The sequence below is a fragment of the Stenella coeruleoalba genome (genome assembly GCF_951394435.1).
Source record: "Stenella coeruleoalba genome assembly, chromosome: 21".
Classification (NCBI taxonomy): domain Eukaryota; kingdom Metazoa; phylum Chordata; class Mammalia; order Artiodactyla; family Delphinidae; genus Stenella; species Stenella coeruleoalba.
In genome coordinates, this window is record NC_137167.1 from 8,124,819 (window position 1) to 8,136,470 (window position 11,652).

General features: G+C 42.9%; 1 protein-coding gene across 1 annotated transcript; it reads left to right on the plus strand.

Annotated features, from left to right (window-relative positions):
* Positions 1–779: 779 nt before the first annotated feature.
* On the plus strand, positions 780–3,366 carry LOC307179813 (dnaJ homolog subfamily C member 14-like; the record flags this gene model as incomplete). Its single annotated transcript, XM_079909469.1, is given in 6 exon segments — positions 780–803; positions 1,155–1,478; positions 1,480–1,636; positions 1,639–1,986; positions 1,989–3,050; positions 3,053–3,366. Coding segments are annotated over 6 exon segments (2,175 nt in total). The 3' UTR covers positions 3,313–3,366.
* Between the last annotated feature and the right edge of the window lie 8,286 nt (positions 3,367–11,652).

Here is an 11,652-nt window from a genome sequence, read left to right on the forward strand (position 1 = left end):
CTGTGAAAAAGTGACAAGGGTTAAATGTCAATGCCCAGTAAGGAATGGCATTACTCATATTTACCTTATGGATGTTTAATGTCATATCAGATTTTTATTGTATATAGTTAGGATATCAAGAATCAAATCATATCCTGTTTCATATTAAGATCTGTAAAATATTTTTAAAGCATAGAAAAAAAAAACATGGGATTTCTCTTAGCAGCAAAGACCCTGGGAATAATCTAGTTCAATCTTTTTATTTTACAAGCAAATGAACTAAGACTAAGAATAGGCACGTGTGTTGTTTCTGAAGTCACATTAACCATGTGACTAAGAGATCTAAGAGCACATGCCTGTGAGTAGCAGACCAGAGCTGTTACAGGTTTCTCCCATTGGTACATTCCTAACAAGGCTTCTAACACAGCGAAGCTTTATTGCAATTGCTTATCATTTAATCTAAATAGTGAAGATCTTTGTACTTTCAAATGCAAATATTTTCACACTTTGTTTCTTCACCTCCTGTGGCTGTAGATTTAAGAATATTAGATTTGCTTTAGGACAAATATTTTGGTTTTCAGGCAAATACTTGTATCACCTGCTAGGTCAGGGTAAGGATGTAGTAAGGGAGATACGAGAAAGGGTGTGATAGATTGTGAGCAGTGTCCATTTTCCCTTTGACAGGAGAATTGAGGATCAGTGTCTCATTTATTATACGGCAAATACCATGAGATTTTAAAAATATCTTGGAGTTAAGTACAATATAATCATCACTCTATTTCTGGAGCCAAGATGAGAGAATGGATTATAAATTGCAGCCGGAGGTATTTGCATTGAATACATGGATTTTGGCACGGAAACAGTCATGAGATGCAATAATATATTCAGTTCATCAACTGGCTATACAGTTTCTATAGCATCTCCTTGTTTATTTAAATAATAAGTCTGTGTCTGAGACCAATAACTTCTCAGTTCAATCAACTCAGTGAAAGAGAAAAAAAAAAGAGACTAGTTTGCTTGATAATTCCCACCACCTCTCCTCACCCCGTAGACATTGGTATATTTCAGTCAAAATGAATGAGAATCAAAACTCCTGGTGTGGAGTGAACTAGAGGCGGAGCCGGGGGTGGGGGCTGCTCTCTAGCTCCCCCTGGCTCTCCACCCACCTGCTCAAGGGGGAGGAGTTACCTCCGCTCTTCGGTCTCAGAACTTACCATGATGGCTGTGACCTAAAATCCTCAGGAAGCCCTGGGGTCACGGCCCGGAAGCACCCCGGAGAAGGAGGGTTGTGTGGAGCCCACCACAGTGGGGGTGCCTCCCTCAGGACTTTAGGACCCTCTGTGGACCCTGAAATACTTGCATTCTCAGGACTCAGGGACTCGGCTGGGCCTGCTCACAATGGTACCCGCTGCCTCACAGCGCACTCTAGTCCTAAGTACACACAGCGCCCAAATCCAGCCCACTGGTCAGATCCAAGCCACGGCCCTCCAAGGGGTCCACTCCATCCCTAGGGATGGAGAGGACCCTGCTCAGAGTGAGGCATCTTCAGAAGAGTCAAGAGTGGGCCAGGAACTCTCAAGAGAGAATGAGGCTGGGTACCAGGAGGATGGGAACCCTTCTTTTCTTTCCATTCCATCTGCTTGTAACTTCCAGGGAATCCCTCTGAGGGAGGAGACAGCTCTTCTAGCAACTTTTGCCACCATTATACCTCTCCAGCTTTGGGGGAAGATGAAGAGTTGCAAGAGGAATGTGATGAGGAGGAACCTCTTAAGTTTCCCAGTGGTTTTTCATGTGTGCCCAGTGGAAGGAAACCTGCGCTCCGGAGACAACGGCACCGCGTTCCAGCCAGGGAGGGTACTTGGGAGGGTGGACGCAGAGATCCCAGATCCCCTGGTCGACATCGGCTGGGCCGGAACCGGAGTCAGGCAGATAAGCGCAGAGGACTGGGAGTGTGGGTGCATCAGCTTGGACAGGCAGGCTTCTGGTGGCTGATCGAACTGCTGGTATTAGTGGGGAGTACGTGGAAACTTGTGGCCGTCTCATCTATGCACGCAGGCAGCTGAAAGGCAGTGATCTGGACCTTTTTTGGGTCTGGGTGGGAGTCTGGGCAGGGCGGCTGGGGGTCGGGGCCCAGGTGATGTCCCAATTTCCGAGCCAAGGGTTTTGCTATGGGGCAGCGCTGTTCACCCGTTTTCTTAGGCTACTGGGTGCTTTGCTGCTCCCGGCTCTGGCCCTTTTTTGGGGCTGTCTACAGTTGGGCTGGCGGTTTCTGGTGGGACTGAATGATCGGTTAGGCCTGACAGGTAAAGCCACCTGGCTCTTCTCTTGGCTGGCTTCTCCCACCTGGCAGCGGTGCCTGATTCTGCTGAGAGACAGCAGGCCGTGGCAGCAGCTGGTAAGAATAGTTCAGTGGGGTTGGCTGGAGTTGCCTTGGGTCAAGCAGAGGACCAACAGGCAGGGGAATGCGCCTGTAGCTAGTGGTCGCTACTGCCAGCCTGAAGAGGAAGTGGCTCGACTGTGGACCATGGCTGGGCTTCCTGAGGATGAGCTAAAGCCTTTCCATGTGCTGGGGGTTGAAGCCACAGCCTCGGATGTTGAACTGAAGAAGGCCTATAGGCAGCCGGCAGTGATGGTTCATCCTGACAAAGATAATCATCCCCGGGCTGAGGAGGCCCTCAAGGTTCTGCGGGCAGCCTGGGACATTGTCAGCGACCCTGAAAGGCGGAAGGAACATGAGATGAAGCGAATGGCAGAGAATGAGCTGAGCCGGTCAGTGAATGAGTTTCTGTCCAAGCTGCAGGATGACCTCAAAGAAGCAATGAATACTGTGGTGTGCAGCCGATGCCAGGGAAAGCACAGGAGGTTTGCAACGGACCAGGAACCTGAGAGTTCCAGGTACTGCGCTGAGTGTAACGGGCTGCATCCTGCTGAGGAAGGAGACTTTGGGGCAGAGTCGAGCATGATGGGCCTCAAGATCACCTACTTTGCGCTGATGGATAGAAAGGTGTATGACATCACAGAGTGGGCTGGATGCCAGCATGTGGGAATCTCCCCAGATACCCACTGGGTCCCCATCACATCTCATTTGGTTCACGGATGCCAGGCACCAGTGGGTGGCAGAGAGCTACCCCAGGTGCCCCTCCTGCTGACCTTCAGGATTTCTTGAGCCAGATCTTTCAAGTACCCCCAGGCCAGATGTCCAAAGGGAACTTCTTTGCAGCTCCTCAGCTGGGCCCTGGGACCACTGCAGCCTCCAAGCCCAACAGCACAGTACCCAAGGGAGAAGCCAAACCGAAGCGGCAGAAGAAAGTGAGGACGCCCTTCCAGCGTTGACACCTCCTCTCTTTCCTCAAATCAATGTCAGGGAGTCAAAAGGGCTGTGTACAGCACAGGATGGAGTTTGATTTATTTTTAAATATTTAAAAAAGGGAAAATTTTAAGCTCAAATTGTTCACTCAGTACTTATAGGAAGCCCTGGAACCACTGTCCCTCCTCCACCAGCACCCAGGAACTGAGTCTTGTCTTCTGACAATACCAAAGAAATAGGGGGTGAATAGAACGAAGGACCTAAGGGCCTGGACCTGGGCTGGACCATATCTCCCATAGTACTGTGGGAACTGGGTACTTCCCTGGCGTCTGTATGCCTTTGTCTTGTCTTTTGCTTCTACAGCAGATGACACTTTCCCCCCACTTTGTAAACGTGTCTGTATTATTTCTTGACCCATTTCAGGAGGGAGCCCCCTCCTTTGCCCCAATATACTAGTAAAAATACAGAACAAGAAAGCATGTAACCCTAATTATAGGAGATACATAGAGTTCAGAGAGTGGGAACTCTCACCTTGTGGGTAATCACCCAGCTTCGTGCTTGTTGCTGCAGGGATGGCCAAAACTGATAATTTTTAAAAAACAGATTCACGCCCTCTGCCCTTGGGTGAGGGGGAAGGATAGAGGGGCTCCCGGCAGCCCCTTTATGATCCAAGGGTTTGTATTTTTTAAGTTTGTTCACATTAGTATGTACATATCTACTTAAAGCCAGGGGATTATCTTTCTATAAATACATAAATGGCAAAAAAAAAATTCCTGGTTTGAGTGTTAGTTAACTTACACTCTATGTCTTGGGAATCTATATATCTTAGAGGTTCACTAAAGAACTGTGTATTTGAACCAGTGGATTTTATAAAGCACGGTGAATACTCAAAGTACTAGTATATTTCCCTCATATTCTCAGTCTAACAATACAAAGATAAGTCAAACATACCTCAATCATATGTTATTGAAGAAACTGTCTTATATATCCACTTAACAAAAAGTTATTGAATGCGGATCATGTGTCAAATACTGTGTAATGTACTGTATTAAGTGACAGGTATATTACAAATGTACTTTTATCAAAAGAGGGAGAAAAGAAAGAGCATGGAAGCATTATTCAGCTATTCAATTATTATAAAATATGTAAACAAATATTTGTCATGAATTGGTTTTCCTCTGTCCTGCTTCAAGATAGGAAAAGAAATTGAGAGAAACTCTAAAAGAAGTTACTCCCAGGGTTCATGTTCTAGGTTCATAGGTAGGTTTACTTCACTCCTGATTATTAACTGGCATAAGGTGAATTAAGCTTCTCTTAGATACCAGGAATAAACTTCTCATCAGAAAAATTTATCAAGCCATAGAATCGTTGTTTGTGGAGAACATTCGAAGTCCCATTTCTGGAGTCCTTTAAAGAGAAAAATGAACAAGGTGCTGGTGCCTTATTGTAAATAACTAAGGCTCTGACTTTGTCCAGCTTTTTGTTCTGTAAAGAGCCTAGTGCATTTTGGGGGCTTAATAAATTTTGAATTATAAGTAACATTCTTACACAGCCTCTGGGGATGGACTCTTAGTCCTAATAAGATTTTCCAACTCTAATTTTCATGATTTGCTGCTGTGTAGGTAACAGTCATGAATTCAACAAGATCTATAAATGCAAAGTATTTTGTAGTCAAAGTATTTTGTAGTCTCCATATGTCAAGGAGAAGATTTCATTGAAAGTAGCATTAGAATGAACACTATTGAGTACCTCTAAAATGTGGAGCGAAGGACGACCTATAGAATTTCATATAAGGTGAGTATTGTGTGAAGTGCTAACCCAGGTTAATTTTAAGCTGAGATTGATTGGGAAATAAGATGAAATAGAAATGAGAAGAAAGATCATTATCCAAAATGAAAGGTGCTGGAGGCTTTATGGTGGCACAAAAGCAGAAAGGACCAGGACTAGTGAATTAGGTAAAAGTTCAGTATATATCAAACAGGCTGTTGTGGTACTAATACATTCCAGAAAATAACCCTGCTTTAGACAATATATGAAAGAGCATAATGTGTATATATGGTGGTGAGATGTGAGGTACGTGTGTGGGAGGGATGAGGGTTCAGAGAAATTGAAGCAGAGGTAAGGTTAATGCATCTTTTGGACTAATGCAGTCATAATGTAACTGATGCAAAGAGAGAGTAGGTCATATATTGCTTCAAGGGAATCAGAGGGCAATAGGGGTCCTGGAAAGCCTCTCTGAGTAATAGTTTCAGAGCATCTGCTGTACAATATGGTTAGAACCTTTTGAAGCCCCATGGCATAACTCACTTGTCACTTGGCTTGAGGAAGAGATGACGGATCTGCCAGGAATATTAAGGAAGACTTTTTTTTTTCCCAGGGAACACAGCAAGCCAGCTGTTCTTATTGTATCGATATTTTAGCAAATGCATTGATCTTAGCATTCTGAACATACCTGGGATTTTAATACTTCACATATAATATGCTGAGGGAATATACTGCCCTAGCACCTAGGAAGGTACTCTGGAGAGACAAGATGAAAGCTGGCAGATGGATTTGCTTAGCAAGAAATCATTTTAAAGATTAAGAAATACCTTGTTTTATTTCCTGTGATATGCTTCATTATGTTTTCTCTAAGTTGTCCTTCACCTCATGTAATTAATTCAGAAATCTGACCTTCTCAAACTGTGTGAAAGAGTAAGATTGCTAAGGCACCACTGGTAAGAAAATCCAGGGTTTGGAGAAGTAGAGGTTGTACCTCAGACACTCCCCTTCAACGTACCCACCTGCCACATACACAGCCACTTCCTCCCCTGCCACACACGGGGCCTTCATCTCTAAGAGTAAGCCATTTACATTTAAAGGTGCCCAAAGACCCCTGGAGCTGCCTTAGCCCTCATCTAAGCGCTGCTTCTTTTAGTATCTCTATTTTCCAATCCATTGGAGAGATTTTCTTAAAATTACACCTGATTATGTCACTGATTTCCTTAAAAAACACTTGGTGTCTACTCAGTGCTTTTAGTCACTTAATATGGGTGTAGAAGTTTTACTGGCCTTTCCTCCTCAGCACCCTGCACTACCCTCCACGAACTTCATGACTGGTTTCGTGAGTCTGCTTGCCATTCCTGAATATGCCAGGCTTTTCCTAACAATTCTTGCCCCAGGATTGCTGCTTTTTCTGCGCAGAATTTCCTAAAGTCCCCCTTCCTCTCTTCTCTGTCAGATTAAATCCTACTCATCTGTTCTTCGTGGCTTAATTCAATTGTCATCTCTTCTGGAAAGTCTCTCTGAAAAGTAGAGTTAGTGGTTCCTTTCTGTATGCAATTACAATATTTTCTTCACTCTTGCTTTTGTGCTTACCAGTTCAGTGCAGTGAGTCCTTATTGTTTTTTGTAGTGGTTTTTCTCTCAATGTTGTGAATTCATTAAATCAAGAAATACGGCTTACTCGTTTCTGAATCCTTATGGAAGATATGTGTTGAGTAGTTACTGATTGAGCACTGTTCCCCACCAAATGGGCTTATATTCGGGAGTCTCTGTTACTTTTCAGGTTTACCCTTTTTAACATGTATTCTCCCATATCGGTCCCAGACATCCAGTTTAAAAATCTAGCCTGATTTTGCATCTATGTGGTCAATTCCAGAACTCCTGAAATTATGCATAACTTGTCTTATATGGCTTACAGGACTCACACTCCAAATGATGTCAAATGATCCCTTTCATGCTGGAACCAAATTCCCCACTGTTGGCCTGTTGTTAGTTCCTTCTTTTCATACACCTCAAATGCTAACTATCTTGAGAACCTAATCTAAGACACCTTCCCCTTTATTCTCTGGAGGACGTTCATTTGTTCATTAATGGGGGATTCTTCACTAAATGCCAAGCACACTGCTAAATGCTAGGGATATAACAGGTTTCTGTCTTCTTTAAGCTTAGAGTCTAGGTGGGGGATAGAAAAGCTAAACAGACAATGGCAATACAATGGGATACACGCTCATATACAAAAAGGAAGGATGGCTATGGGAGAACATGGGCAGGAAATTCACCAAGCCTTGGGGAAATAGTAAATACTTCTTGCAGGAAGTAATGTGTACACTGAGATTTGAACACTAAGTCAGGGTTAGTTAAGTAAAGAACTGGAAGAAGACCATCACAGCTAAAGGCAAGAGCAACACATGGAAAGGCCATAGAACAGGAACATGTGTAATTCCCATTTTGACAGAATACCAAGAGATGAGCCTTTAAAGGTAAGCTGGAGTAATCTTATACACTGTCTTATACTTCATGTTAAAGAAGTTTGAGTAGGGGCTTCCCTGGTGGCACAGTTGTTGAGAGTCCGCCTGCCGATGCGGGGGACACGGGTTCGTGCCCTGGTCCGGGAGGATCCCACATGCCGCGGAGCGGCTGGGCCCGTGAGCCATGGCCACTGAGCCTGCGCGTCCGGAGCCTGTGCTCCGCAACAGGAGGGGCCACAACAGAGGCCCGAGTACCGCAAAAAAAAAAAAAAAAAAGTAAGACTAGGTTATAGGGAAGATGATAAAATAGACTTTGGACATTTTGAAACTGAGGTGCCTGTGCGCAGTACCAATGAAGATTTATGAGTCTACCACTCAGGGTGGGAAGAAACATGTATATGTACAGGTGATTCACTTTGTTATAAAGCAGAAATGAACACACCATTGTAAAGCAATTATACTCCAATAAAGATGTTAAAAAAAAAGTCATTAGCACTTGGATATAATTGAATCATAGGAGTGAATGAGTTTACTGAAGAAGACAGAACACTGAGACAAGCAAACCTAGAACAACACTGATGGGATGGAAGAAAAACAAGGAATCCTCAAGGGAGATGTGTGAGGAGCAGAACAACCAGAAGCATTTGAGACCCTGGAGTCTAATGGATCAACATGGATTCAAGAAGAAGGAGGTGGGATCAAATGCTGCTGAGATGTCGAGAGAGATGAGGACTGAAAAACGTTCACTTCATTTAATTACAAGGAGGGCTTTGGTTTTAGTGGAGTGATGAGGATGGAAGTAAGTAAGACTGGATTAAATTGTGAATGGGAGGGGAGGAAGTGAAGATAGTGAGAAACAAACAAAAACAATTTTTTGAGTGTTGTTGTGAAGAAAAAGACAGAAAGCAGTTGTTGGTTTTCACAAGTTTTCTGGTTCGGGACCCTTCCAAGTTATGACAACTTTAATTCTTCTCCCTGAACATTCTTCACATTTTTGTAGCTATTTAAATCATTGGTTTTCAAAAAAACCAGGAGTGCATCCAGTCTAGGGAGGGATTGGAGGTTTCCACGTAAAGCCCCAAAGGCACCATTTCAAATGTGTTCAAGTGTCTTTTTAGTAATACAACTGTTTTCTAAAAAATCTCATGAATAATTCTAACATATTAAAAATAGATGAACTCTAAGCTGCTCTGATTTAAGTGGGTATGGAGAGCCTGGAGCCCTATACTCAGTTCCCTTACCCGGTTTTCCAAGGTGGCCCCTTGCAGGCATTTCTAAAGAATCTTACCAATCCAGAGAACCAGGCCAGGGCAGGAAATGGGAGAATGATGAAGGTGAGGGAACGGCTGAGCCTTGTGTGGACGGCTTGGTACATTGCCTCCCAGCCTCTCCAACGATGCCAAAGCGTGTCAGCACATGAAATCTGAATGGTGTCCCTGTTTTAACAAAATATAAGCTATGTGAGGTCTTATCGGAATGACAGCAGCATAAATAATAGAAAGTAATAGATATCTGTGCAGCACAGAGTATATGAAAGAGCTTACCAAAGTGGACGGAGTATTCAGGACCTCTTTCTATTTCTAACTGCTGGCTGGCAGCAGAGAAAAATCAAACTCCTGGGTGAATGAATGCAGCCCTGAATACACAGAAAGGGACAAAAATCACCTTGTACTGGAATAATAGCATATATGATGTCCTTAAATAGCTTATACCCTTCCTGCCAAACACAGAAAAGCCCAGAAGGAAAAAGGAGGAAATAAATCACGTTACCCTTTAGCAACTCTTCAGTGTAGATACTGTTATCTTCATCTTACAGAGGGAAGAACTGAGGTTCAAAGAAATTGAATGGCACGCCCCAAGTCACAGAGCAGGTAAGGGGAGAAGCTAGGATTTTTCCCACATAATTTCCAAAATGTTCTCATTACAACAGTAGTTTTCAAAATCAACATCCTTCAAAAATGTGACCAAGTACTTATCATAAGGAGAGCTGCCTTTCCTTATGCTTACTCTTCCCAGTAAGCCATACAGCTAGTACTTTTCAGGGTCCCCTCGTATTTGTGGATGAAAACTTGGGTCAGCTTAAGATTGCCATTTTTTATCGTGGAATGTCTTCTAGTGAGCAGGAAGACCAGGGTGCTGGCCACAAGATAAAATGGGAGGAGCTAATCAGAAGAGCGCCTTCACCACATCCAACTCAAGGCCAGGAATTCCAGTCACTGCCTCTGTTTCTACCATTAGAACGTTTAAAAATTCTTGACTTTTCAGCTTTTGTCCCTTTTAGAAATGCAAAGGTCCCTCAGTGAATTCATCTTTTGTTTAGAAGTTAATTATCTGTACTCTTTTATTGAGAACTGTAGCAGAATTATCCAAACCAAGAACTATGCCTCCATTCCTGTAGTGATGGCAGATGGGAGGTTTGCAAGGGAGCTGCCCTGTTACTAATTTAAAACAAACAAACAAACAAACCTGAAATTCACACGTGAGCAATGCATGAAAACACCTGGCCCTGTTACCATGGCAAATTTCGGGTGGCCTCCCTACTTTTCCACGTATTTCCTCTCAAAGTGCTCCTTTATGGCTATTCGCCTGAAAAAGCCCTCCCAATGGCCATTTTAACTGGATTTTGTTAGGGTGAAAATCTTGGAAGTTGGCTTCACATGTACTAAATGTCCTAGGAATGCTTCTGGTCCTCAGTTATCTCTTTTTTTTTTTTTTTAACATCTTTATTGCAGTACAATTGCTTTACAATGGTGTGTTAGCTTTCTGCTTTATAACAAAGTGATTCAGCTATACATATACATACATCCCCATATCTCCTCCCTCTTGCATCTCTCTCCCACCCTCCCTATCCCACCCCTCTCGGTGGTCACCTCAGTTACCTCTGATTTTTTAAATTTTATTTGTTAATTTATTTTTAACATCTTTATTGGAGTATAATTGCTTTACAATGGTGTGTTAGTTTCTGCTTTATAACAAAGTGAAGCACTTATACATACACATATGTCCTCATATCTCTTCCCTCTTCCATCTCCCTCTCTCCCACCCTCCCTATCCCACCCCTCTAGGTGGTCACAAAGCACCGAGCTGATCTCCCTGTGCTATGCGGCTGCTTCCCACTAGCTATCTATTTTACATTTGGTAGTGTATATATGTCCATGCCACTCTCTCACTTTGTCCCAGCTTCCCCTTCCCCTCCCCATATCCTCAAGTCCATTCTCTGGTAGGTCTGCATCTTTATTTCCGTCTTGCCCCTAGGTTCTTCTGACCAGTTGTTTTTTCGTCTTTTGGGGTTTTTTTTAGATTCCATATATGTGTTAGCATACGGTATTTGTTTTTCTCTTTCTGACTTACTTCACTCTGTATGACAGTCTCTAGGTCCATCCACCTTACTACAAATAACTCAGTTTTGTTCCTTTTTATGGCTGAGTAATATTCCATTGTATATATGTGCCACATCTTCTTTATCCATTCATCTGTTGGTGGACACTTAGGTTGCTTCCATGTCCTGGCTATTGTAAATAGAGCTGCAATTAATATTTTGGTACATGACTCTTTTTGAATTATGGTTTTCTCAGGGTATATGCCCAGTAGTGGGATTGCTGGGTCGTAAGGTAGTTCTATTTTTGGTTTCTTAAGGAACCTCCATACTGTTCTCCATAGTGGCTGTATCAATTTACATTCCCACCAACAGTGCAAGAGGGTTCCCTTTTCTCTACACCCTCTCCAGCATTTATTGTTTGTAGATTTTTTGATGATGGCCATTCTGACTGGTGTGAGATGATATCTCATTGTAGTTTTGATTTGCATTTCTCTAATGATTAATGATGTTGAGCATTCTTTCATGTATCTGTTGGCAATCTGTATATCTTTTTTGGAGACATGTCTATTTAGGTCTTCTGCCCCTTTTTGGATTGGGTTGTTTTTTCAATATTGAGCTGCATGAGTTGCTTGTATGTTTTGGAGATTAATCCTTTGTCAGTTGCTTCATTTGCAAATATTTTCTCCCATTCTGAGCGTTGTCTTTTCATCTAGTTTATGGTTTCATTTGCTGTGCAAAAGCTTTTCAGTTTCATTAGGTCCCACTTGTTTACTTTTGTTTTTATTTCCATTTCTCTAGGAGGTGGGTCAAAAAGGA